Raw genomic sequence first — 27,644 nt, forward strand, 5'->3', positions numbered from 1 at the left:
AAAAAATAATCACTGGACCACCCCTCGTCACCGCGTCTCCCTGTGGGGAATCTAAGATCCGGCCGGCGGCGATCGAGGCTCAAGACCGCGCGTGGGTCTCCAAAATGGGACGCATGTACGACGGATGTTGGGGCCGCCGCGCCGCTATGCATAGATCTACGGCGACGCAAGACTGCTGACGTCGATCATCAAGTTAGCACAAACTGTTCGTACTGGCGGCCAAAAAGACTGCAGGATTCATCACAGGCCACCAGGTAGGTCTCTGTTTTTCTAAATTGCCTCAACCTGTCCAATCAACTCAATCAAACCGCGGGCGCCGCGGTCGCTTCGAAAGTAAACAAGCACGACTTCGCAAAGGTTCAATTATTCATTGAAGCAAGAGATTGGTTATTTTGAGCGTCTAGACGTGTGCAGCAGAAGCAAAAAGAGGACGTCAGGTGAGCCATCTTTAGGCCCAAACAGGACGCGTCCTTTACGTGATCCGCACGCGACGAGGGCCCAATCATACGTACAGACAGACACAGACAGACAGACAGACAGACACAGCAGCGCACCACATAAAGAACGAAGTCAATCATACATTCAAAGTTGAGCCTTGTACCGAGAATACCTCTCGAGAGATCGACTCGTCTCCGCGTTTTCGGTACTCTCGAGTGACTCGATGCTTCTCATCATCGTCTCCCAGGGCGAGGAGATGCCTACGTTCGCAGCATCAATAGACATAGCAGAAGGCAACTGAGGCGTTCCTCCCCCGCCGAGCCAATTGACTTTCTCCCCGTCGTCAGCATTCTGCAAGAAGTAGCTCAAGTCGAGGCGTTTCTTGCTGATTCTAGCTGCTTTATCAATCAACCCGTCAACGGGACTCCCTGGGACTGCCACGACGTCCGTGGTCTTGATGACGTCACGAGAAATCAGTTGTCCAGCCAGTGGATCATATTCTCCGTCTTTCGTTGCAACCGTTCCAAGTACAGAGTCCACAAGACAGCCTCGATACCCCAAGTAGACTTCCTTATCACGTTTCGTATCGGACACCACTTCCCCAAACGCACTGTATACGACTTCCTTAACGATTTTCCCACTTCCGTCGATTACAGCCAAAGGCGAGCCGTCGACGTCCGCAGCGTAGTAGTACGTCACCGGACCTTCACTCTGAAACACGTGCCCCAAAGGATCATATCTCAGTATGCTAAGTCGACTTCCTTCCTTCTCGACGACGTGAGTGACTCGATAAGGCGAGAACAAGTCACCGTATAAGTAGATCGTCGAGGTTTCCCTAAACGTTTGCATGTCGTATTGCGTCCGACTCGATCTCCGACCGTAGGCGTCGTAAACGTATTTATTCAATGTGGTAAAAGACGTGTCGTCAATCACTTCCTTTAGCTCGCCCCGAGTCGAATACGAAACGATGTGACGTCCTCGTTTCGTGACGAAATCGTCCGCGTCTCGCTTATAAATGATCGAATCGACTTTGGTCACTCTGTCGTTTTTGTCGAACGCTGCCGAGTGTTTAAGAGTACCACTTGTCGTCAGTCTATTACCGTTGGAGTCATAGGCGTACTTTTCCGTCTCTTTTCCATCGGTGAGGACGCGTCGAACGAGCCAATCGTCGGTGTATTCGTATTCGTAGACCTTTTTGCTTTGGCCTAGAGTCACTTCCTTTCTTCTGACGAGCGAAGTCGACGTGTACATAACTTCGAGTTTGTACACCGTTTTTCCGCTTATCGTGAGGGTTCTTTTGCTGAGACGCCCGTTGCCGTCCCATTCGACTTGAACGGCCGAAGAGCTATAGGATTTCTTAGCAGAATTGTCCTGCGGATAGGACAGTGTATATTTTCCCAATGTAGTAACGTCTCCGTTACTGCCATAAGCAATGCCTTCCGACTGCGGTGACTGCTGATTCAGCTTCACAGACCTTCGAATGAGACGGAAATAATTATCGTACGCGAAGGAAAAGACGGCGGTCACAATCTCTCCAGTATCAGGAGTGACTCTTTGAGTTATGGAAGACAAGTACGGCCCGTTCCAGCCGTATTCAATAGACGAAGAGCCCACGGACATGGAACTCAGGCCATCGACCACGATGTCTCCTCCGCCGAAGCCGGGTGCGCCTATTGCAATCGCGCCCAAGCCCGGGGCTTCTTTTTTCCGGGAGAGCTTCGTTGTCTGCGCAGAAACCGGGTCGTATTCGAAGTTGATTTGCTGATCGCCGAATTTTATTTTCTCTAGGCGAGCCTTTGCGTCGGTGTGAAAAGAGACGCTGCGCGTTTTGAACGACAAAAGCGAGGGATTGGAGTCGATGTCGAAAGTGAAATTGAATGAAGACGCGCCGCCAGTTTGGTGAATTGAAAACGCTAACGTTTTCGTCTGTTTGTCTCGGGTACGCATCAGTTTGAACTGAGATTTCCCTGGAGTCGTTACAGTGGCTAAGCTGCCAGAGATGTCGTAGCTCAAATTGTAGGCACGTTTGCCAGGAAGCGTTATTTGAAACGGCTAAAACAAACAAACACCAATATAATTAAGCGTTCGTTCGTTCGTAGAAGAAAGTAATGAACACACCTGTACTTCATTTTTCTGGTAAGCGTAGACAATTTTCTGACCGTCGCCCAGTACTTCTTCCGTCACCCTTCTAAAAGCATCGTAAGAATAAGAATTAAGGAAATTACATGCTCTATTTTCAGCTAGCGATCTCAGTGATTGCTTAGAAAGGATATGTATGTAAAGTTTCGGCTGACGTTGCCTTGAGAGACAGACAGCAGCAAATTGCTTGAATCGTAGGTCAGCACAATGGGCAGCAGTCCGAACTTGATTCTGGTAATACTAACCGGAAGACCAGCTTTGTTGAAAACAACTTTGAGCTCTCTGGAAAACACGTTGTTAAAATTAACAGCAAGAATTGACTCGTGTTAAAATACTTGTTAGATCGCATCGACCTGGCTATTCTGGTCCTCGTCGACTTCGTGTAATCGACTCTAAACCAGTTGGCCTTGTTAATCTTTTAAAAAAAAAAATAGGTATGCCAAAGAAATGCACAGCGCTCTGGAGACAAACCTACCATAAACGAATAACTCGTCGACTGAAGAGTCGCTGGATTATCTTGCTTGAGAAAGACAGCCGTTCGTTGAGCCGACACTTCCTTTAGGTTTCCACTCGGAAGTTTGACGCTGAGATGAGACGGAGAGCCAAGCTGACCGCCAAAGACGGGACTCTCGCCGTCCAGTTCAACACTGACGGCACCATCGGGAAACGTCACCGACACGTTTCCTTCGTACAGCTCTTGTTCCACCGTCCTCTTTCCGTCAGGATAAGCGACCGTGAGAACGTCTCCCGCTTCGATGGTCAGATTACGATTCCCGCTCGTAGACACGACGGCGGTAAATGCCCCTCTTTCCTGTCGCGCATAGAACGCACTCGTTCGACCCGTTGGACTCACCAATTTCTCAAGTCGACCTTCTCCAGTGTACGTAAACCTGTGTTGACTGCCATCCGATTCGGTGATCGATTTTAGGAGACCGACGTCTTTTAGGTAATCGAATCGCGAAGATATCTGACCACCGGGTTCGGTTATTTCGTTCAAGTACCCCTTCGAGTCGACGCCGAATGAATATTTCATTCCCGCTTCTGTTACCAAAGACAAAGGCTCGCCGTTGGGATCGCGATTAATGACTACGTCTTTATTGCCACTGGTCGTTATGGACGAAAGCAGATGCCGAGAATTGTATTCCTTATAGTTGAATATCAGCCTCTCGGCTCCCGTTGCAGTCAAATCGGTCGACAAATGGCGTCCAGTAATATCAAAGTAAAAAAGCTCGCTACCGTCGGGAGAAGGAATGGTATAATACCCGGCACTCGATTTCTTAGGCAGACTAGCAAACGCTCGACGCACGCGATAGTTTCGTTGATCGGCAATATAAACCTCCGAGCCGTCAGCCGAAAGAGTAAGGGAAGACGGCGTAAAGAAGCGAGCCTTCGGAACGGCCAAATTGTCGCCGGCGTAACAATTGCACCTCCACGACGCGCAGTTACACGTGGACACCGTGCCCGCGTAAGTAATAATCGTCGCTTTCGTCGTGAGCAGGCGAATTCTGTGCACCCGATTATTATCGGTTTCGCCGAAGAAAATGCTCCCGGAGGACGTGATCGAAATACCGCGTATCAACTCGAGATTTACCTGAAGAGCGGGCTTGGGAACGTATTGAGCTACGGCGGGATCGTCGCCTTCGGTTTTGTCAATCTTAGGCGGAATGTGCGGGGCTCGACCGGCGACGACTCGCACCTGTCCCTCGCGAGACACGTGAAGAATATTACGACCGTCGACGACGTAGAGCGACTCGTCGTCGGTTTTGACGAAAAGTTCGGTGGGCCACGTGAAGTAGGCTTCGTCCAAGGGAACGTTGCCCGTGTCGGCGTTGCAGCAGCCGGGCGGCGCGCAGCCGCGCGGCAGACGCGAGCCGGCGAACGTCGCGATGTTGCCGTCGTTTCCGATTTGACGAATCAGCTTTCCGTCGGCGAGGTAAACAGTACCGCGCGGTCCTATAGCGAGACCCTTGGGATGGATGAGAGATGCCCCGGCGGCGGGACCCGAGTCGCCGCAGGTCAGGTCCCACGGACGACACGATTCGCCGTTGCCGGCGAAAACGGAGAGTCCTTTAATAATAATGTAAGGTTATTAATTAAACTACAGAATGTCTTATATATAATTTACCGTCGACTTTTCCGATGTCAGTTAACGTGTAAAGTTGTCCGGATTCGAGTAGGCTTTTCTTGATGCGTATGACTTGGAACAGAGGCGCGTAGCTGACGAAGAGGTCCCCGTCGACGGGACTGACAGCCATGTAGTAGGCATACTGAGGCAAGCGAGAACTAGACAACGTTGATTAGGAGAAGAAAACGTTTGGCTACTTTCATGATACCTCAAATCCAAAATTGCGGTCATATTAGAATTCGGTCCCAAGCGATAAATGTACGGGTAGTCGCCAACGTAAACAGATCCGTCGTCGCCGGTCGCAAGCGTGCACGGAGCACGCAACGAGGCCCTATCGGCTAGAACGGCAAAACGATATTATATAAATTTTTATTATAAATCTACAAAGGGTGTCAACCTGCTCTGGAGCCGGCGCAACTAGGACACTTTTCCGGAGCTTGACTACCTGTACCAGCAGCACTTCGAATAATCTGAAACGCAATATATAATAATGCATACAAACGTTAGTGCCCTTACTTTTGACTTGTCTCTGAATTTGATGCTCTCTCCATTTCCCATTACCAACGACCCCGAGCCGGGATCGTAGGTGTGATGAACGCTGATCGACCATCCGCCTAGACCGGCTTCTCCTACGGGACTAAACGACGAGGCGTCTTTAATGTCGGAACTCTTCTTTTCCCAGAACGTCGCCGAGCGACCCCGTCGATAAACGGCCCGGCTAATGGATGCGTCCGAAAGTCGATTGAAACTCTGACGCCACTGGGAACGAACGGAGTAGTAGACCAATGGATACTCGTAACCAATCTCAACTAAAAGGAAAGGAAAAATATAATTACGATTTTATGACGTCAAATCAATATTCGTTACTTTCAGCTGTTACGGATCCCTTTATGATGCGATTGTAAGCGTCTCTCTTGTTCCACAAAAATCGATAAATTTGGCCCGGCTGAGGGCCGAATACCTCTCGAGTCACTTTTCCTTTGATGTTTATTTTCAAATGGACTTTTCTCAGGGACGAAGGAACGCGAGCTGCCGTGAGGGGAATCTGTATGACCGTGCGACTTCCCGCCTGACGATTGCTGTGATAGAACAGATCGACAATCGAGTTCTGTATAATCTTGCGCGCCGAAACGCTTCTCGACATGGGGCCCGTCAAAACGATGATATAGAAAGGATTCCTCCAAAACTACATATGGATATATAACACAATGACTATTGCACACAAAGCGAAGAGACTATTTTACCGTGGGTCGAGGCCACGCGACGATATCGTGACTATCGACGGCCTCTACGATCGGCGGCGTTATGGGATTTTCCGGATTGCACTGAAACGGCGTGCATCCGTCGAGCGGCGGCCCGTACGGCCAATTGCAGTCCCACGGCGTGAAGTGGGCAACGGGAACGCGCCACAACGTCTGGCTAACGTTATATTGGATCACTAAATTCGCGAGCTCTTTCTCCGTCACTTGATTCTCTTCCAGCTCCGCTGGAGTTGCCGCTTGCCCGTCTCCGTTGAGATCGAGCAGGGCTATCTTCGTCACGTTGTCGCTGGCCAACCCAATTCCTATATATTGAACGACGCGACCGTTGGGAGAAGCGACCCATTCGCCGAGCGTGCGATTGTAGAAGCCGATGGGAACGGCACTTCCGACCGGAAAACCGAGATAATTATTGACGTAATAGTGCAGCGGTTTGGAGAAGACGACTTCGGTCGATCCGTTCACGGCGGCCTGATCCATGCTCATTTCAGTAGCGTACGTGTATCCAGTGAACGCGGGCAGTTCAGCGGGCATCGACTGTTGACCTTGATTACCGACGGTGTATTCCGTTAGACGAATACTCGGCTTTTCAACGCTCTGCACATACGAAATCAAAAGTGAACGTCTCACACTAAACTGACCCAGCTTACGGAGTTTCCACTTCCGTTGCGACCGACAACGACTGCCTTTACTCCAGCCGGAAACATGATGACTCCCTTGCGAGATCCCTCGTCGTCTTCGACAGGAGTCGACTCGGCGACTTTGACCTCGTCTTCATTACTAGAAAAATCCAGTTCCGTGACCTGGAAAAAATTAATTAATTAATTAATTAATTAATAGAAAATTCACTTTTGTGTCCACTGGAACCATAGCAACGTCGTCGAGTAAGGCGTACTCGTTCCAGCCTACCGATACGGATCGCTGAGAGCCGATGAGATTGCCTCGAGTGTAGCGAAGGGTAACCGATCCTCCCCCTATGACTGCGATGTCGTAGGATCCGTCTCTTCGCGTGAGAGTGTAGCCCATTTGCGGCTGGCCGAGAACGCCCACGGTAACCCCCACTAAGGGAGTCGTGTCTCTGGTTGTGACGTTTCCCTTGATAACGGAAACCCGTCTAAATAAAGTAAATAAATATTTCAAATTCAAATGTTTTGAAGTTAATCGTACGATTTGTCTAAGGCGTCTAGATCCACGCCCGATTGGATTCCACTTGTGAATAAAAATTCGATTGTTTCGTAGAAGGACAGGGTTCCGTTTGCCGTTTCGTTTCCGACGAAATCGGCCGGATCAGGAGCGGACACGCACGAGGGATCCTGAGCGCAAACCGACTCGTTGCAGCAATCGGGATCGTCGCAATCGGTAAACAAATCAAAGTCATTGTCTATGCCATCGTTACAGCGGAGCTCGACGCCTAAAGATCAGAAACAGTTACACAGAGAAAAAACCGAAAATTTTCTGCTCGCCTATTTGACAAGAGAGGCCTCGAAAGCCGCTAATGCACTGGCATTCCCAGAATCCGTCTCGGCCGAGTCCGCAAGAGCCTCGAAAGCTGCAGTTCTTAGGGCAAGCGTCTGAATAGGCAAATACGTTAGACGTTTCATGTACACATGATACGTTAACTAATCTTACCTGTGAGGCAGTCGTCTCCTCGCCAACCTTTGTCACACAAACAAGTTCCATTCATGCACGTACCGTGTACGTCACAACCAGCAGGGCAAGCAACTGCGTTTATCAATTAGAGAGATGATTATTAATTAAAGAAAGGTCCTAATTGAACTTACGGGTGTCGCAAGTCGCTCCGGTCCACGCGGCGTTGCAGACGCACGTTCCGTTGTCGCATCGTCCACGACGATTGCAATTGTCGGTACACAAAGCTTATAGAGAGAGATGGATTAGAACGTCGCGCCACTGAAGTGACACTCGAACGGAGTCTACCCGTGTTGCAGTCAAGTCCCGTCCAGCCCACGATGCAGCTACACAACCCCGTTATCGTATCACATTTGCCGCGGCCAGCACAGTTCAAAGGACATTTCCGGGGAGCTGAAGCAAAATTGCCAATTAATCAATCGATTAAAGATAACGAAAGTCTTCTACCTATATCACACGTCGCTCCTCTGTATCCCAAGTTGCAGATGCACTTTCCAGACACGCATTGTCCATTGCCATTGCAATCCGAGGGAATGCAGTCGACTATACCAGAATATTAGACTAAAGTGACTATACTCAAAGTATTTAGACTACACTCAACACACCTTCTTCGCATTCTACTCCTTTCCATCCGGCCACGCAAAGGCATATCCCATTGACGCATTTTCCGTGACCGTTGCAATCGGCGACAGCGCAATTAGCTACGTCACACTGAAACGTCAGAACGAATATTTTGAACGAAGCCCGTCTTGCCTTCAGAGCAATCTCGCCCCTTGAACTTCGGATTGCACGCACAGACGCCGTTAAAGCAGATGCCGTGATTGCTGCAGTCATTAGGACAGGATCGAGGAGGATCTAATTTGACAATGAGCAAGGTTCAAGACTGACATTACATAGGTACCGGATTTTGTAAAATTGGCTTCAATTTTCGTCGTCACTTTGGCGCCGTTAAAAACGGAAATGTACCAATCGCCCGGATCGACGGCTTGACTGACGTCAAACTCCGCATTCCCCGAACCTCTGCGTACAATCAGTAAATTAAAACAAAAAATACAATTAGCAAATAATCTTACTTTTTGTCGTGGTTAAAAGCGCTCGTGAAGTTGTACCTCGTGTGAGTCGGCTGCTGCGTCTGCCTACCGTACACCGCCAAATCCACGGGCCCAACAGCCGCAGCCTTCAGCTTCATGTTCATCGTCGCAGCGTTCGAAACGGGCAGATGCAATCTCGCGTACGACTGCGTGGGCACGTCGACGGTCACGGGCGGACCGTCGAACGTCGCAGCGACGACAGGAAGAGCAGTTACACGCATTGGGCTGGAAGGCGTCGGACTCGATTTCTTAGACGCCGTCAACGGACTCGACGACGTCGTCGACGGACTCGACGTCATTGCAATCGTTGGACCAGGAAGCTTCGACGTTGTCGTCGTCGACTTCGAACTCTGATGGCTCGCACTCGCAGTTGTAGGCTCCAGGGTGTCAAGATCGGTAGCACCCGGTCGTTGGGTGGAAACATCGGTAGCAATTGGTCCGTCGGACACAGACGGAATCGTCGTTTCTGCAGAGAAAACAGCTTCGCATTGACTCTGTCTCAAAGCCAACTCCACAAGTAGAGCTTACGCGGCTTAGGACGAATTGATGATGTAGGAACCCGCGTTGGTTTTGGTTTCTCCGTGGCCCCGGCTCTGGTGGGTCTCTCCGAAGAAGCCGTTGGGCAGTTGACGCTGCCGACTTGCCCGCCAACGCTGGCGTTACCGGCGCCGCCAGTTCCCGCGGAATCCGAGCCATTGGCAACTACAAAGAAACCGACATCGCATTCAAAATGCAAGAGGTAACGTGATCCGTATACCGATAACGTAAACGAGAGCTCCAATGCATCCCAACGAAACGAGAGCCATGATTGCAGTGAGAATTTTCCACGGTTTCGTGCCGTTGTTCGGAAACATGCCATCGCGCGTTTTCTTCTTCTTTGCCGACGGCTTTTCGTCCAATTGCTCGAAAGCGTAAATCGGATTCTCTTCGACACGCTTCAGGCTCAGCGAATAACTGCTCGCCTTCGCGCCGAAGCCCGGATTGCTGAAACCCGTCGTCGTCTCCACGGGTTCGTCGTCTTCCATCGTGCCGTCCGACGATAGAGCGCACACGAATGATAATGAGACGGCGGACCGATTGTTCGTTCAGACGGGAGGTCACGTGATCAATTTGCAGAACGGAACAACAAAAATATAGTTTCTCGGCTCCAAAACGTCGAACGAGCACATCTCTCGAACATAGAATCGTGTCGGGAGTGAGAGAAACGACGCATGCGAGAGCGACGCGTTCTAATTTGCGTTTTCGCATTTGAACAGTGCACGTGATCCGCATACCAGAAGGTATTTGCGCAACAAACCACCGGATCCGGGAAGGATCAAACTAAAAACAGTCCCAGCGCCTTGAGGCCACGTTAGAAGAGCTGCGTTGCTGCAGCACTCGCGAAAAGGTAACAAAACGGTCTAGGAGTGCCAACGGTTTCAGTTTGAAAAAGAAGTAGAATCTAGGTTAGCGAACGCGAGCAGAAATAGGAAGTAGAGGTACTAGTCTATTGCACTGCTCACCTTGGAGAGTTTTAATTAACGATCCACAAGTGCATGATTCCTCTATAAAACGACCCAGCGATCATATCAAGAAATTGGCTCGGGTAGGGGGAGTATGCAACATATGGGGGGGGGGGGGGGGGGCCTCCCTTATCTTATCTGACTGCCACTTATACCTCTATCGCAGATAAACGATGATGCTGGCTCTTGCATTCTGCTCCTCGATAGCGCTTCTTCTACTTCGTCTCGACGGAGCCGACGGAAAAGTCCTGACGTTCAATCCGACGCAAGGAGCGGTCAACAATTGGGACGATAAGACGAAATGGTCTCCCGGTCAGGTGCCGACGGCCAGCGACGACGTCGTCATCGACTCGTACGGGAATTACACCGTCTACGTGCGAGACCGATACTCTGCGTACGCCGCGAGTCTGACCGTCACGAACGCTTACGGCGACGACGTCGTGCTCTGGATACGCGGTCATCTTCAGGTGAACGGTCCGTGCGACGTCGGGGGAAACCTTACGATCGAGACAACATACGGGAGGTTGTCGTGTAAGCGAGAAAGCTATTTGCGCGGGACGGTGGTCATGAGAGCCGGATACCTCGGTTGGTCTTCGCTTAGTACACGCCCCCTGTTCAACGTGGAAGGAAACGTCGTCGTTCGAGGCGACAATTCGAGGAGTTACTTTCAAAATGTCGAGATATCTCTTACCGGTAACATGACACTGACGAAAGCGTGGTCGTCCAACGTTATAGTCTCCCTTTCGAGCAATACGTTGATGACCGTAGAAGAAGAAGCAAATCTATTTCTATTCAGTCGTTCTTCTGTGTACGGGCAAACGCTCATCAATTACGGCTACGTGTCCTGCGAGGGAAGATCGGACGACTGGTGCCGAATGAGTGTGAGCAAATTTGAAAATCATGGTACTATGTACGGAAAAGACGAGGCGATCTTCTTCTTTGAAAAAACGTCATACACGAGCGGACTCTTGAAAGTCGACACGAACGCTACTGTTTACTTCTCTAGCTCTTTTCAACACTATTTTACGCCGGATTCAATTGTCAACATTACGGGAACTCTACACGAAAACGGCGTAGGTCGATCAGAAATCACCTCATCGTCAATATACGTAAGAACTCTGCTCAAACGCTCGAGTGCATATATGAGTCTAACGTCGGAGGACACCACGGTCGAGAACGTGACAGCTCTAAGCGGCACGCTAAATTTCCAAAGTAGCAATTCGACAGAGAACACGTGGATCGACCACATGCGCTGCACTTCCGCTCGCATTGAAATCAACGCGGCTGTCCATATAAGGAAAGTCGACTTGACGTCGTCAACAATCGCCATCAAAAGGACCCTAACGGTGACCGAAGAGCTTCAGTGGCGAACAGGAACGATCAGCGGCACGGGAACGCTCGACGTAGCGGGCGCCTGCATCCTCAACTCGACGAGAGCCGTCGATTTCTATCTCTACGTAACTAAGAGCTACTTCCGCGATGTCTTCCTGTCAACAGCCTCGTCACGTTTACGTCTATCGTCCTATCAGACGTTCACGCTCGCGGAGACGGCCGTTGCGACGTTGCCCGCCGGCTTTCAAATCTACGGCAGTACGGAGAGCGTCTTCGAGAATTACGGCACCATCGATTTCGGATCGGACTATCGCGAAACGGCGACGATCAACCCGAGAACTTTCAATAATTACGGCACCGTAACCGTCGGTGCACGAAACGCGTCGATGCAGCTCAACGTTCAAACGAAGGGAATCGTCGACGGGAAATTTATAGTGAATTCGGGATCGACGTTGAATTTCGATCCTCGATACGGGAATCTCGAAGAAGGCGACGACGGAAGCGTTTCCGGCGAAGGAGATTTACTCATTACGTCGTCGAGCTACGCGGTGTCGTTGCAAAGTAGCGACATAAAGGCGGTCGTTGTTAACGGCGGTAACTTGGACTTGCATCCGAGTACCGGAGACGGGCAAGCAGTCATGTCGAACATAACCGTGCGCAGTGGACGATGCACGGTGGACGTGTACGACGAGAAGGACTTCTATTTGGAGTATCTCGAATTGAGAAGTGGACAGGCGTATTTTAAGTCGTCCGTGACTATGGGCACGGTTAGGCAGACGGGCGGGTCTCTTTATCCTGAAGGAGACGTGACTGTTAAAGAGACTTACTATTGGACGAGTGGGACCGTGACCGGGACGGGATTCAATGCGATATCGGCGAGTCGGTTGCAGTTGGAGGGTCGGGGCAGCGTCTATTTGCAAAAATCTCTTCTGACGATTCAGCAACGATTTCTCGTTTTGAGTCGATCGTTCACGTTCTACGTTCAGCAAGGAAGTCAAGTGGTTATCGGAGACAATGTCGAGACGGAATTCGGCGGTTCTTCCTTTACGCTATCGGGCGACGACACGTCGCAAATCGTCAATTACGGTTCGGTGCTCTTTCTCGACGCCGAGACGGTGCTCGACATCGCGTGGCTCATCTACGGCAAAATCCAGGCGAATAATAGCGTTGTAACATTTCAAAAAGATTCCACGTGCTCCGGCGAAATAGCCGTGAACGAGAACTCGACCGTGACGTTGAGCAAGAAACTCGACATGAGTCCGAGTGCGAAGCTAACGGGAAAAGGTCAGGTGACTATAACCGGAAGCTCGTCGAATCTTTACGGAGTGACGTTGAATTCTTTGAAAATCACGTCGGGATCCGTCACCGTTTATCTAGGCGCCGACGAAATTAAGACGATCGAAGTGGTCGGTGGAACGGCGACCGTTCAAAAGGCATTCGGCATTTCCGCCGGTCAACGAATTCAAAGACGAGTCAACAAAGTCATTCTGAGAAGCGGAACGCTCGAAAGCTTCGACACGTTTCTCATCAATAGTTTGGAAATTTTGGGCGGTACGTTTCGAGCGAACGAGGACAGCTACGTGCACGGGACTTTTCTCTGGACGTCCGGTACGTTGGCGTGTCACGAGTACAGCAACGTCGCCGTCGGCGTGACGGGGACGGCGATGCTTAAGGGAACCGCGCGGAAGACGCTGCGATCGTGTCTTCTCGTTTTGGACGACGAGGCCGTCTATCAAACGGCGTCGAGCTTTTATTTTTACGCGGGCGCTAAGGTGGAGGTTGGATTAAGCGGACGTCTTCTCGTCGACGCTCAGACGACATTTCGAAGCGCCGATTCGTGCTACTCGGAGAACACTATCACAAACAGAGGGACGATGACGGTGGCGAGAGGCCGAAGCGTCACCATTAACCAAGGGTTCGAGAATACCGGACGTCTCGAAGTGAACTACGGCGCAACGTTGACGCTCTCCCAATCGAGTTTGTGCTCGGATGGCGACATGATATTTCATGACTACTCCCAGTTTGCCGTTTCGGGCGGCACTCACACGATCGGTCTCGGTTGCAGCGTCAAGATGGGTAACACGACGACGCTCGCCGTTCGGAGTCGTCTCGTCGCCACGCACCTTCCGGGATCGGGTACGATTCTTGTCACGGGCGGACTCACCGTTCAGGACACGGGCCCTCGACGTCGCATAGGATCTCTCAGCGTCACGGGGAGCGGTTACGTGGTGATCGCACCCGACGTCGATCACGCGAAAAACGAACTTATCATAGATAACGTCACGGTGAGCACGAGTCAGTATTTAGAGGTTAATCGGCCTATGTTCGTTGGGCAACTCGTACTCGATGGGGGATACGTGAGAGGCGCGAGCTCGTTCAACGTCTCGCATTTCGTTTTTCGCTATGGGTATCTGACGTCGACGACGCCGGTGTCGGTGATCGTGAAAACGATGACGATCGATCTGAGATCGCACGTGTACGTGCAGAAACGTATTCTTTTCTTGGAGGACAGTGGAATATGGCCTGGAAGTCCGAATTCATATTATATGTATTTTCGACAGGGAGCTCAGTTTGTTATCGGCGAGAGTGCTCTCTTTCGAGTCGAGGACAATCAATATTTTCGGTTCACGCAGTACTCCTCGCTTGTCGTTCGCGGCGAAATGGAGTTCTATCCCGCCCTGACTATTCCCGCGACTCCGGCCATTTCTGGAACGGCGTACAACTACGGGACGCTTCGCGTTCTGGGCTTCACGGCTCTGCGTCTCGTGTCGGCCGACTGTCACGTCTACGGGACGGTTGACGTCCGAAATGCGAACAGTACGTTTCGCATCGACTCCGGTCGAATGGTTTATCGTAAGAGCGCTAAACTGACGGGCAGCGGCGTTTTCAAAACGATCGGAGGTGTCACTGTGTTTGAGAGTTCAAGAGAAGTCACCTTAGAGGCCATCGAAGTCTACAGTGGCCAGCTTCAGTTTACGGAAAGAAACGGACAGTTATACATTCCGACGATAAAAATGAAATCGTCTAGCGCTCGATTCACGTCGTACGGGCAACTGTCATGCGACAATTTCTTTATCGAAGCCGGAATAGTCGATTTGCGAGGACAGTCGAATTTCTCGTTCGTCAACTTCACGCAGAGTCAGCTAACGTCTCAAGGCGATACGTTCATCGACGAGTTCCTCTGGTACGGCGGCACGATTGACGGCTCGGGCCGAGTGACGGTAAACGATGGTACGATCGCGTCCAGCTTCTCCTACTATCACTATCTAAGCGGAAGCGTTATATTGGAAATAAGTGGAACGACGAGTCTAGTCGGTCGAGTCTTCTCTATCAACATGGCCCGCACTTCGTCGCTTGTCATCGACGTAGGCGGGGCATTGATTTTCACCGAAGGACACAAGCTCTCCGGGTCGGGAAAAGTCGTTAACCGAGGCATTTTTCAGTTCACCGGCGACCGACAGAATCAAGCGTACTTTTATCCGACTTTCGAGAATTCGGCCACGGGACTGATTTCGATTCTCTCCGATACGATTCGCTTTTCGAACTCGTTGACGAACGAAGGCGTTCTGCGCGGCGCCGACGGCGCTTTGATTTATTGTCAGGCACTTGCGAGTCTTTCAGGGTCAACGATCGACGTTCAAGGCCGACTCGTCATTCAGTCGGAGTCGTATCTCCACGCGAAGTCGTTACGAATTCGTCACTTTGAAATCAGCGGTTCCAAGACTCTGATGACGGTTGCTGACGATTCCGCGGAACACGTCGAACAACTTCAGCTGACCCGATCGAGCAGCTCGAGTCTCGAAGTTCAGTCTTCGTCGCACGGCTTCCAGCTAAAGAACGTATTGTTGGGAAGTGGAACGCTGAAGCTTTCCGTTCAGGGAAATATAACGGGTACGCTGAGACAATACGGTGGCACACTGGAAGCGAACAGTCCACTGGCCGTAAGTCATTACGAGTTCTGGGGCGGTACGGTGAAGGGCACGAGCGCTGGTACGATTAGCGTCGAACGGATTAACATAGTCGACTCGGCTCGTTATAGCAAATACGTCTACTCGAAGACTCTTCTACTGACAGGAACGTCGTCGACGTGGCGAGTGAACGAGGGTAACAGCGGTAGGTTTACGTTTTACGAAAACGCGAAGGTCGTCGTCGATGATGACGCTCAGCTGAACATAACGTATCAGAACGCCGCAACGGTTATGTCCGGAAAAGGGAAATTTATCAATCGCGGTCTGACGGTGCTTTCGAACTATCCCAGCGGAGACGTTCTTCCGCCCAGTCCATTTCGTTTATCCGTTCCGATTATTAATAGCAGGGAAATTCGCATTGCCCGGTATACGTCCGTGATGGTGGACACGTTGCAGTCGTGCGACGGGAATATAACCGTCGATCCGTACGCTTTTCTTCGAATTCGCGAGAGCGAGAGCACGGCCGATTGCAGCGTATCGGGCAACGTGATGAGAATCGATTCCGGCACGGTTTTTCTTCCGGACAGAGCTCTCGATTTGAATCGTATCGAGTTGTACGGTGGGAAGTTGATCGTTACTGGGCCTTACGCGAGCGTGAGGACCCTCTATCACTACGGCGGAACGATCCAAGGCGCTCATTTGAATGCAACGTTGACGGTAAAAACTTTATACAAGTCCAATTACGGTACTATCAAAGACTTGACGTTGACGTCAGAAGGACGTCTCAACGTCTATTCTACCGGTTACGTTACGATTGACGGCGGGCAGCTTCTCGTCAAGGGAACGGGCACGTTTTTGGCTCAGTACCTTTACCTCGATAATAACGGTTCGATAATGATTTCTTCCCAAGGCCGTTTGGTGATCAGTGGAACGTCCATCCGCCAGTACATTCGGTATCGCGGGCAGTGGATGGGTAAAATAATCAACTACGGCACGCTGCAGACGGATAACGATGTGAATGCGAATTTTCAGCAGGCAATAGTTATTAACCGCGGGACTTTTGAAATGATCGGAACGAACGGTCTTGCGTACATCACGAGCTATCCGTCATCCAAAACAGGAATAATCAAATTGACCGGAGCTTACTCTCAACTCTGGCTGCAGGGATCAAGTAATCACGTTGTCGGTGCAGGCTCGAGTTCGTGTGCTACTTGCACCGTTCATTTGTCAACTAGCGGTGCGAGCAGATTGAAACTGCAGTCGGACGCTTCGCGTCAGACGAACTTTCCCTATCTTCAAGTTAACAGTGGAACGGTAGAATTCGCGACGAACTCCGGAGACAAAGACGTCGTACTTCAAAAGATTCTTGTATCTAGGGGGTCCCTCATATTAGATTCGGTGACGTCACTACCCCTGGTGATTGTTTCGAACGGCGGTCGCGTTCAGGGCAACTCGTCGACGATAAACGAACTTCATCTCGCCTACGGAAATGTTGGTGACAGCAAAGAGCCGCGCAGCGTAATCACCGTCAAAAAATTCGTAGTTGATTCGACTTCGAGTTTGTCAAATATTTATTTTGCCGATTTGACGGTCACTAATTCGTCTCGGTTTGTCTACGGAACTTTGCAGATATCGCAGTCGGGTCGCCTCGTTCTGGACAGCAAATCGAACAACGTGATGACCGGCTCTTCGCCGCTCATCTCCGGTCAAGGTGAATGCGTCGTACGAGGCACCCTTTCTTCCAGCGTCGATGCGTCGACTACGGCAACGATCAGCAGCAGTCTCACGAACGAAGGCCTTCTCCACGCCGTTAATGGAAAATTAGTGATCAGCGGTAGTTCGACGACGTCTGGCTCGCTCACAGTCGATAAGACGGCGGAAGCGAATTTTCAGAGTTCCGTGCACACGTTCACTTCGGCGGCTGCTATCAACGTTCTCGGAAGATTCAGGCAGCAGTCCGGGTCTTCGGCGCTTCGATTTAAATCGTTGGCTGTAGACAGTCTGGTTGTTTCGGGCGGCACCGTAGACGTACTAAGTACCGCGTGTCTCGAGTTCGTGAAAATTACGAGTGGAACGATGAAAGTTTCCTCGAATACTGCCGTGAATCGGTTTGAACAGAGTGGCGGCAGTCTTAGTGCTTCAGCTGTTTTCTCTGCTAACGGGCACGCTTGCTTCACTGGTGGATCGATGAGTAAATCGGGTGCCGGATTGATCAACTTCAACGGAGCCACCTGCTCCGGCTCGAAAACTGTTTCTGGAACGCTGTCAGTCAATAGCCCAGGTATCCCTAAAAAATTTACTTTGCGCGTACTTTGTCCTGTATCTCTGTTTCAGATTCGTCGTGTCCTACTGTATCCTGCGCGAACTGCGTTGGTCGTGCCGGATGCGCGTGGTTTGCTGATATGAACGCTTGCCGACTGCGCTCCTCGATGAGCGGTAACAGCGCTTCGTCGTGCCAGTCGTGGATAGCATCGGCAGCAAACTGTCTCGCAAGTAAGTCGTCAACCCGGGTTGAAATCTCGACGTAAGTTACGGATCTTTGTAGACAACGACTGCTCAAATTACGACGAAAAAGCGTCATGTGCTGCAGATGCGAAATGCAGCTGGTGCACTTCAAGCGGAAATTGCCTCTCGTCCGGCGGAACTTGCGATGGAGCTGGCGCCGCTAATGCCATCTACTGGACTAGCGACGACGATGGTTCTTGGCGTACAACGTCAAGCTGGAACTTGAATCGAAGACCCACGTCCACTGACAACGTCTACGTTAGCATTGCAAAGTCCGTCACCATAACATCGCCGTCCAGTGAAACGATCAAATCGCTGACCGTCGGAACGTCGACAGGCGATCGTCAACCAACGCTCTACGTTTCTTCTTCAATGAAGGTGCAAGGCTCGGTAGTTGTACTGAAAGGCGCTACGCTGAGAGTGACGGGCTCGTTTTCGTGGACTGGCGACGCTGACATACGAGGAACTCTCGTCTGGGACAGCGGCACCGTCTCCGGTACGACCCTCAACGTTTACGGGTCGATGTTTACGCGAGTGAGATCGTACAACATGTACATGAACACGAATTTCAATTTGTACGGAAAGTACCACTTGGAGTATCCGAGAAGTAACTACTACGTGCGCGTTCAGTCGGGAAAGAGTTTCACCGTGACATCATCAGGTGAACTCGAAGTGACGAAGCAGGGTTACCTGTACGGGTACGCCAATGCTAAGTTGATTAATAACGGCGTCGTTCGCTTTTTAAACCAAAGCAGCTTACGACAGTTCTATGTTCAATTGGCAACGACGAACGCCGGTGAGATCGAAGTCATGGACAATTACCGAATCTATTTCCAAAACGGGTTGAAACATGAAGGATCGATGTCTATTAAATCGACGTCTTTTGTTCAAATGACAGGCACCAGTATTGAATCGAAGGCGACGACCAGTGGCGAAGGCAGTCTGAGACTTGTCGGATCCTCGACTAATATTTACGCAAGCAAAATTGACGTCGAATCGGTTCACGTGCAGGGGAAGGCGACGGTAAATTCTGCATTGGAGATAAATAATTTTGTCTTGCAAAGCACTATTACCTGTCTTGCGCCTGTGACCGTTACTGGAAGGGCCAATTTACGAAGTGGGCAAATCATTGGACCCCAATCTCTGACAGTGCAGAAAGAAGTTATATTCTCCTCCAGCAGCATTACCATTACGAACGGGAATCTTATAATGCAAGGCAAAGCCATCTCGAGTGACTACATCTATCTGTATCAAGGTCAAAGCAGCAAAATAACGATCGATTCCGGATCCGTTTGGACTCTACAGAACGTGCGCTCGGTGATCATTAATCCCGCTATCATCGTCCGAGGCGCACTGGTGTATGCAACGGGGCCTTTGCAGACGCAGATCAATGCTGCGGTAGACGTATACGGCACTCTCGATATCCGTCAATCCGAATTCAGAATTGGGAATCGAATTACTGCGTGGAATGGGTCTACGATCATCGTTCGCGAAACGGCTCGTCTTGCCACAGTCTCCACGTCAAATCCGTCGATTTTTCATAGAAATAGCAATCTTACGATACTAGGAACGTTGAGGTTTTACAGCACCAGAGGAACGCACATCATCCATAGCAAACACCTTTCCAATTTCAATCGACTCTACGTGCACTCGGCGGTTGTCAACGTGACGTCATTTGCTGTTCTGGATAAAATCAATGCCATAATCGTCGTCAGTTCGTCCGAATGCAATTTCGAGCCGACATCACAAGGCTCCCTTCAAGTCGGTTACGCGTGGACGTCGGGCACGCTTCGTCTGCGAGACGGTCTTCGTATCGAAAGAGTGGGCTTGTACTCCGGGAGCCTTGAAATCATTGAGACATCGTCTGTCGAGGACACCGTAATCGGTTTGCTTCAGTGGAGATTCGGGTCCCTGTTGGGACGACTTGGAAGAAAACGCGTTCCGACTGTCAACATAACGACGCTATTGCTCGAACGAGGCCAAACCGTTGGCTTTTCCCAAATGAAGATTAATCTTCTTAAAAACATTGAATGGGTTTTGCCGCACTACGGCCCTAACTACTTAAGCATTGGAGCGAGCGCGCAACTCGTTATACCGCGAGAAGCGATCGTCAATTTATCCGCGGAATCGTCGCGTACATTTTCCGGCCCAGGTCAAATGATTGTTGACGGGATTTTCAACGTGGACACCGATGATCTGTACATCAGGACGGAATTGAAAGTGAATGGGGAGCTAAACATGTTGAAGAAAAACATTCGCGCTTACAAGAGTGTAACAATTCACGGCAAACTCGTCATGCTTTCCGACGAAAGTGTCTTTTACATGTATTCGAGCAGGCACTATTTCACTGCGAATTCGACGTTAGATGTCAGAGGCCGCGTGTACCTTGGCGACAGTCGATCCCATTTGACAGTCGAGTCCCAAATGGGCTACCTCAAGGACATCTACGTCTACTATGGAACGGTGACGTACGATTCCAGCTTGCTGACCCTTGATACTGTAACTGTTTACCAATCCGGAAGCATTTTCCAATGTCGACGTAGCTGCACAATTGCTCGTCGCCTGTTCCTCGTTTCTGGCGTCGTACGAGGAATGACGAGTAACGACACCGTGATCGTCGGTCCGAATTGCACCGCGAAAGGAATCTCAAGGTACGCCTATCTCGGTCCAGGCACGATATCAATCAAAGGTGAATTGAACTTGGACGTTTCGACGTACTTCTATGTTCGAGGCGATCTAATCATCGAAGACGGTGGCAAGATCGAGTCGACGAGGCAAACGGTCTACGTGCAGGGAAATGGAAGTGTCACGCAACGGGACGGCGGTCTCCTTCGCGTCAACTACGGATCGACTCTTCAATTCAATTCCTTGCCCTACTACGCATACGGCCGAACGTCCGTCGAAGGCTTTCTGCGTATATACGTTTCTTCGTTGAAGAGTTCGATTATAAGCGGCACGATCGATCTTCCCGTTTCGCACGGGACGTTCGCTGTGTCCGGAGGAGGCCGCGGCCGAAGCGTGAACATCACGAGCGCCGCTTCGCTGACTGGCATCGGCACGATACGCGTCGAATCCGGCGTCCTATTCGTTCTCGCCGATTTCAGCTCGTTTCGAGGCAGTTTGTACGCTATTTCGGGTATAGTCGAAATAGCGGCAACGCAAAAGATCGTCATTCCGTTTGTCCAAATCAACTCGGGGACGCTCAGAATATCGAGTCCCATTGGGTGCTACGTCGACCGTCTTCGTCAGACATACGGAATTCTCGATACGACTCATTCTGGCCAGATCGACATAGGCGATGCCACGTTGTCTCATTCTGGAACGATCACCGGGCATCAGACGATCACCGTTCGTCGATCGTTTGCGTGGGGTTCCGGAGGTTCGTTGAAGAGCGACGTTCGAGTCGTCGTCCGCGGAAGTCTTTTCGTCTACGGGTCGTATCATTATCTCCGCGACAATGCCGAACTTTTTGTCGATGCGAACGAAACGTCGGTGTACGGAAACTATTTCTACTTTTACGACAAGTCGAAGTTGACTGTCGCTCAGGGATGCGTTCTCAACGTCTATACTAGCACTTTGGGTTACCGTGCCTACACGGGAACGCTGACGAATTACGGTCGCATTCGAATTATTTCCAATTCCAGACAGCCCGTCTATATCAGCGTAGAAATCGACAATCGTGGAACTATTGACCTCAACGACGGAGTCCTGCACCTCCAGACCAAAGCTGGCACAGCGCTAGGAGGAAACTTGCGGGGAGAACCAGGTTCCTCCTTGTACCTGCGCGGAACGACGACTCTACAGCCCGACGCTCATTTTCTGCTCCAGAACACCAACGTGTATATATACTCGACGACGTACCTTTACGCTAATACGTCCGGCCTTACGTTTGGCGCTCTATGGGTGAGTGGTAAGCTCGTTATTGCCGCGCCGGAAGGCGTCGACGTCGTTGGAGACCTCACGCTCACGGGAAGAATCGAAGTCGCTTCTCGACTCGTGGCTCGTCGAATTCTTTTCAAAAGCGGTTATTTGGTGAGAACGAATTTGAATGCAACGGCGGAAATCGAAGAACTGGAATGGACAACGGGCTATATATCCTCTTCTCCGCCCAAAGTCTCGGATAGCTGGGTGGAAATATCGAAATTCTTTACGATTCTACAGCCATATTACCGTTACAATTACATTCAGGGCTGCAGTGTTACGACCAAGGGATCGATGGTGATTAATGCGGGTAGTTTATATCTTCAGACGGGAGCGAAACTATGGAATGAGGGAAACGCGACGTCCGGTGAACAGAGCACTTTGATAAGAGCTTCCGATGTCCAAAGCCGGTTCATTAACTTGGGAGTCTTGACGATCGATGTTCACGGGTCCACGGCGACGCTTGGGGCGCCAATTTTGAACTACGGAAAAATTTCTATTCTAGGAGGAAGAGTCTATTTCGGTCACAATGGCGAATACTTTAGAAAGAGCGTCGTCGCTGTCTCGTCTGGCGCCATTGCTCACTTCAGTTCGAGAGTCCACAGATTCTACGGCGACAGTCAGGTCAACGTCGAAGATGGAGGAACCTTTCAGATCAGTTCGACTGTCGAGTTCTACGCGAACTCGACGTCGATGCAACTTTCTAAATTACTTCTCACAGGAACGGTGCGATTTCACAAGCAGTCTCGCATCGCTATTGACTTATTCTCAATGCAAGGCGGCTACGCTTACATGAATTCGAGCGAAACGAAATTGACGCGATTCGACTTGCGGGGCGGCTATTTGACCATTGGACCGTATCTAGAAATCGATACCTTGCTCATGGATAATACGCCGTACCTTCGCGGAGGAAGGCCTCAAGAGCTCGGCTATCTCCACGTGCGAGACTTTGTCTACACGAACGGGTACATCCAATCGTGGGAGACGAGCGGAAAATATTTCGTCATCAACGTGACACGCTCGTTTCTCGTCGGCGATCATTCCTCGACGTCTTGGTGGTATCGACAATATGTTCACTCTGTTACCCAGTGCGACATTTACAATCACGGAACGCTGACGAGCACGTTTTCCCGAAGCAGTTTTAGTCTCTACGGAGGATCGCGTCTCATCAACGCAGCGAGTGGAAGATTCATTATGAAGTACGGTTCGTTTTATTCGTCTTCGCAAGCGGCCGGATCGCTCGTTAACTACGGCTACATTTCGGTCGGTTCGTTTGAAGACATCAGTATGAGTGCCTTCTTCGTAATGGTCGACGGAATGGTCAACATTTCGTCGCGATCGATGAGCTTCTATAGAGGCGGTTCGTGCAACGGAAGCGGCGCTATAGTCATCGAGAGCGACGCCCTTATGCTGATACGATCCAATACGTTCACTTGCAGTCCCTCGACCTTCCAAGGCAAGGGAACGATGCGCATTTACGGAGGCATACTTCGGCTCACGAGCGGATCGCTCTCGACCCGATTAGAAGTTCAATCCGGTCAACTTCAAGTGGAAAAGTCCTACGACGTGCAAATGACTGACGTACTGCGTCTTATCGGCGGGCAGGTCGTGATTAAGGGTCGTCTGAGCATCAATAACCAATGGGAGTTTGAATACGGTTCGACTTCCGGGACGGGAATCATTTCCGTTTCCAAAGGAGCAACTGTCTCGCTGACCGGTAATCCTCAGCTCGGGCGCACGTTCGGCGTTCAGGTGCAGATTTTCGGAATTGCGTACGTGCCCGGGTCTTTTACTCTGACCAGTATGATGCGCGTCGAAAAGACGGGCGTTCTTCAAATGAATGGCGTAACGAGAATCAATTGGCATAACTTCGGTTCGTTGCACAACAGTGGAAGAATGACGTGCTCGGCTCATTACGGAGCCTACTGCTACGTATACACGAAATTTTTCAACTATCGAACGCTTGAGTTGGTATCAAACGAACTGCGACTCAACGGCGTGCCGCGGCTAGTCGACGGAGGTCGAGTCACGGGGCCTGGGACACTGCGAGTTGTATCGTCTTTGTATCTCGGCGGAATTAGTGACAGTTCTATTTCTGCTTCCGGTTATCTGTATTTAACAGCTCCCTTCCTCAACAACGGGACATTTACTTGGACCTACGGCTCTTATATGAGAGACTCGGTGGCGGACTGTCTTTCTGGCTACTCGTCCGCGTATCCTGTGCTGAATCCGTCGTGCCAGGAGCCGTATTTCTTTAATCAGGGCTCGTTTATTTTTGCCGAGAGCGGCACCACTTATCTCTACTCGCTCTTTGTCAATAACAGGACAGTGCAGTGGAGCGGAGGTCGCATTTATATAAGAGGGCACTTTGTGAACAGTCACGGAGGCACGTGGGAATTCGCGAAGGCGAAAACATCCTATTACCTGTCGGATTCCGGCAATTTTACCAACTACGGAACGATCGTCGTCGACAACGCGAATGTGTACATGCACTACGTCACCTTCGCGAATTACGGAGTGCTGAAGATGAAAAACAACGCCGTTTTTTATTCGTCATATAACAGACCGTTTGCTCAGTATGCCGGCGGACTCGTTGACATAACGAATTCTAGAATGTACTCGAGCAAAACGAATCTCTACGGAGGAAAATTCGTAGGCAACGGTTACATTTCTGGATCTCCTTTTAACAACTCAGGCGGAACAGTCGAACCTACACTAACGGGTTCTTTAGATGAGGCGAACTTGACCTTGTCAGCAAGGTACGTGCAGGGAGAAAAGGGAAAGTTGTCAGTCGTTCTCAGAGAACAAGGAGACTCGATTCTCGCCGGTTTGCTCGAAGTTCGAGGAGATGTCAATCTTCGAGGTCTCGTGAACGTCACGTGGGACGACGTGCAACTCACGGATGCCGAAATTCGTTCGAGAAAGTTACCGCGTTTTGTTACGTACACCGGTTCTCGTACTGGGAATTTTACGGAGGTCAGCACCCAGAAGCAGAACGTGCCGATCTCTGTTGTTCACTATCCTAAAGAAATTCGGCTTAACGCTCCGTGATTTATGTCGTCGTCAATATGAATTTTGCCGGTAACGTCATGCTTTTTTTTTTTTAGTTTTGTAGCGCATCCGCTGATGCTGTTATCCGGGCCAGCATTTTGGCAAAGCCACGTGATCAAGCGTGACCATGCGGCATGCGGTCTTTGTTCTCTCAGCTCGTAGCAAAAACGAGACGCCAGAACGCCGCGAAGAAAGCGCAAGAAGCACAAAGTTGCACGAGAAGAACGCGCCGAGTCAGTCCAAGGTACGCAAAGAAAGCGAAATAGCGGAAAAACTCGCGCAACGCTCCGTGTCTCTCAGTCGCGGGCTCGCTGCGTCACTAAAGGTCATGTCCTTCTCTCTCGGACGCAACAGCGGCATCTTGGTAAGCTTATTCACGCGCTCAGTTCCTAACGCGATCGAGGGGGGCCCCCTCGTAAACCTCTTTATCGTACATGTATGCGAAACAGTCGTGTAAAACAGACGTGTAAATACGCGTTTTGGGAACTTTGCAAGAGGAAACGTTTGGTGACGATCGCGAAGGAGACCAGCTAGCTTCGTGCGTAGATCGCGCCGTTCGTGTCTAAGTTATCTCTCTCTCTCTAGACACTGCCTGCGCACGCCCGTCCTTCCAGGCCAACGCCTCCAATCGAACACCAGTGGGGCCCCACATTATGTATGTAGTTTGCGCCAATGTCCCTTCGGTAAAAAGGCGTCTTTTGTTTTTAGCTTCTCACGGAGAAGATATCCATCCACTGCAGCTCATGAAAATAAAGACTTGCATGTTGTAAAAGAAGTAGCTTTTTGCATGTTGTACTGCATGACTGATGAATAGTTGCACTGCATGACTGATGAATAGTTGCACTGCATGACTGATGAATAATAGTTGCATGAGTAATTACTGCATGGGTTTTGCTCTTGATCTCTGGGATACGGAGACAAGAGCAGGTCTGTTTGGCTTAGAGACTCGCGCGCGCGCTCGTTGAGACCAAAGCACGCAACGTAGAAAATGACGTATACGGTGTCATTCTACGTTGCGTGCCGCGTGCGCGATAAGACTCTATAGAACGTATGACCAAATTTTTATTAATAATATCTCGAATGTACAAATAAAAAAATTAAAATGTCCCCTCTTCTCCTCCTCCTCCTCGTTTGGTTGTCCCTGCGCCGCCGCTCCTACGCTGCCGCTTGACCCCCCTAGGAGGCCAAGCGGTGAGACTGAGACTGCAGTCCCCACAGTGAACTTTAACCCAAGTCCACAGGAGGAAGGCACATTAACCTCCAGCCCCCAAGGAGGAAGACTTTAACCCAAGTCCCCAGGGGACAGCGGATTAACCTCCGGCCGCCAAGGAGGGAGGCGCATATTAACCTCCAGCCCACAAGGAGGGAGACTTTGACCCAAGTCCCCAGGGTGATGGCTTCGTCTACGTCTTCTTCTTTCTGCATCTGTATCGTCGGATTGGTCGATGAGGAGAGAACTAAAAATTAATAATGCGTTAAAACAATCACGTGTACGGTCTCTTCTTTACCTTGAGTGGCTGAAGAAACACTGCGGAAGAGGAGGAGGGAATTGATCTACGTGTTAATATTAACATCTACAAAAATGCCAATTACAGCCAAAATTTGAGGTGTGAGGTCAATTTGGTACCGCGTGGTCAATCAGGCAACCGAACCACATTGTTTCATAAAGAAATATTCAAAATCGGAGAGGTAGCCGAAATGACCAAAAACCGTGTGCTATAGTTCAGGGATGGCTAAAAAATCGACTTCGCGGATTTGCAAATAAACGAGCTAGATGCATTGTACTTCTTTAGTTTAACCTTTCCGAATGATCAAACAGTTGATGCAGGTCAAATTTCAAAGAACATTTCCGCCACGTGTTAATATTAGTCACGCCCCTCAAAAAAGCTAAAAATTGGCGTGATAGACAATTTAGAGACCGTGACGTGAACTAAAAACTAAAGCCCTATCGTTTGACGTAGAAAATACGGAGTTCTGAGAGATGAAGTTTTTGACCAAAAACCGTGTGCTATAGTTCAGGGATGCTAAAAACCTGACCTCGCCGATTCTTAAATAAACGCGCTAGACCTACTGCGCTTCGTCAGTTTGAGAGTAGCGTAGGGTCGAACGTTCGGTGGAGGTCAAAATTTAGCTCAAAATTACCCACTTCCGTTACACGTGACTAGGCACTATCTGACCCTTTCAAACAAACTAGATTTCATTATTCTAGACGTTCGACATCGGCAGGTCTGCCTAGCTAACAAATCTGACGCCAAAAAGCGATCGAAATTTGTGGGGCCTCAGCGAGGAGACGTTCGACTCTTTTTCGGCCAGAAAACCACTTATTGATACAACGAAGAATTGATTTGAACAGAAATGTCGCGCTTTCGAGCGTCTAATAATGTCGTCGCGAAGGATGCGTAGAAACTCCTCTTTATCGCGACTTTCCAAGGCCGGGAAAAATCGAGAACGTTAGCCGATGCGTTTAAAAGTTACACTGTCGTACCTGAGCTGCTTCGTTCGCTTTCAAGTCCTCTAGGGCCTCCGTCATTTCAACCTCGTGCACTTCTGGTGCACTTCCATTGCCTTTCGATAGCACGCTAAGTGACGTCATCATCGTAAACGCAATTGCCTATAAAACATCTGGAGACTCAGTGATGCATCAAAAACAGGAAATATACAGTGGAACATCTACTAGTGAACCAGTGTAGATGTCCCCTCAATAACTTTCAGTAGAGAACCTTTGT

At 50.2% G+C, this 27,644-nt stretch overlaps 2 protein-coding genes across 2 annotated transcripts; one reads left to right on the forward strand and one right to left on the reverse strand.

Moving 5' to 3' along the window:
* Positions 1-433: 433 nt before the first annotated feature.
* LOC136198477 (teneurin-3-like) lies at positions 434-10,701 on the reverse strand. Its single transcript, XM_065988420.1, has 28 exons — positions 10,630-10,701; positions 10,357-10,571; positions 10,202-10,243; positions 9,457-10,140; positions 9,228-9,401; positions 8,682-9,165; positions 8,510-8,628; positions 8,362-8,463; positions 8,214-8,309; positions 8,056-8,151; positions 7,897-8,001; positions 7,743-7,835; positions 7,591-7,683; positions 7,425-7,532; positions 7,129-7,372; positions 6,811-7,075; positions 6,612-6,764; positions 5,947-6,558; positions 5,570-5,888; positions 5,219-5,511; positions 5,100-5,172; positions 4,911-5,040; positions 4,703-4,860; positions 3,053-4,644; positions 2,913-2,992; positions 2,712-2,859; positions 2,557-2,637; positions 434-2,490 (listed from the first exon to the last, which is right to left on the reverse strand). Exons 4-28 carry the CDS (start codon positions 9,722-9,724, stop codon positions 583-585), a joined length of 7,794 nt encoding a protein of 2,597 aa, XP_065844492.1. The 5' UTR covers positions 9,725-10,140; positions 10,202-10,243; positions 10,357-10,571; positions 10,630-10,701; the 3' UTR covers positions 434-582.
* Positions 9,999-26,024, forward strand: LOC136198476 (uncharacterized). The gene is made up of 7 exons (XM_065988419.1): positions 9,999-10,086; positions 10,368-17,722; positions 17,776-17,934; positions 17,987-25,162; positions 25,219-25,282; positions 25,504-25,573; positions 25,627-26,024. Exons 2-4 carry the CDS (start codon positions 10,375-10,377, stop codon positions 24,916-24,918), a joined length of 14,439 nt encoding a protein of 4,812 aa, XP_065844491.1. The 5' UTR covers positions 9,999-10,086; positions 10,368-10,374; the 3' UTR covers positions 24,919-25,162; positions 25,219-25,282; positions 25,504-25,573; positions 25,627-26,024.
* Positions 26,025-27,644: the final 1,620 nt, after the last annotated feature.

Source organism: Oscarella lobularis, chromosome 19 (genome assembly GCF_947507565.1).
Source record: "Oscarella lobularis chromosome 19, ooOscLobu1.1, whole genome shotgun sequence".
In the NCBI taxonomy this organism is placed as follows: domain Eukaryota; kingdom Metazoa; phylum Porifera; class Homoscleromorpha; order Homosclerophorida; family Oscarellidae; genus Oscarella; species Oscarella lobularis.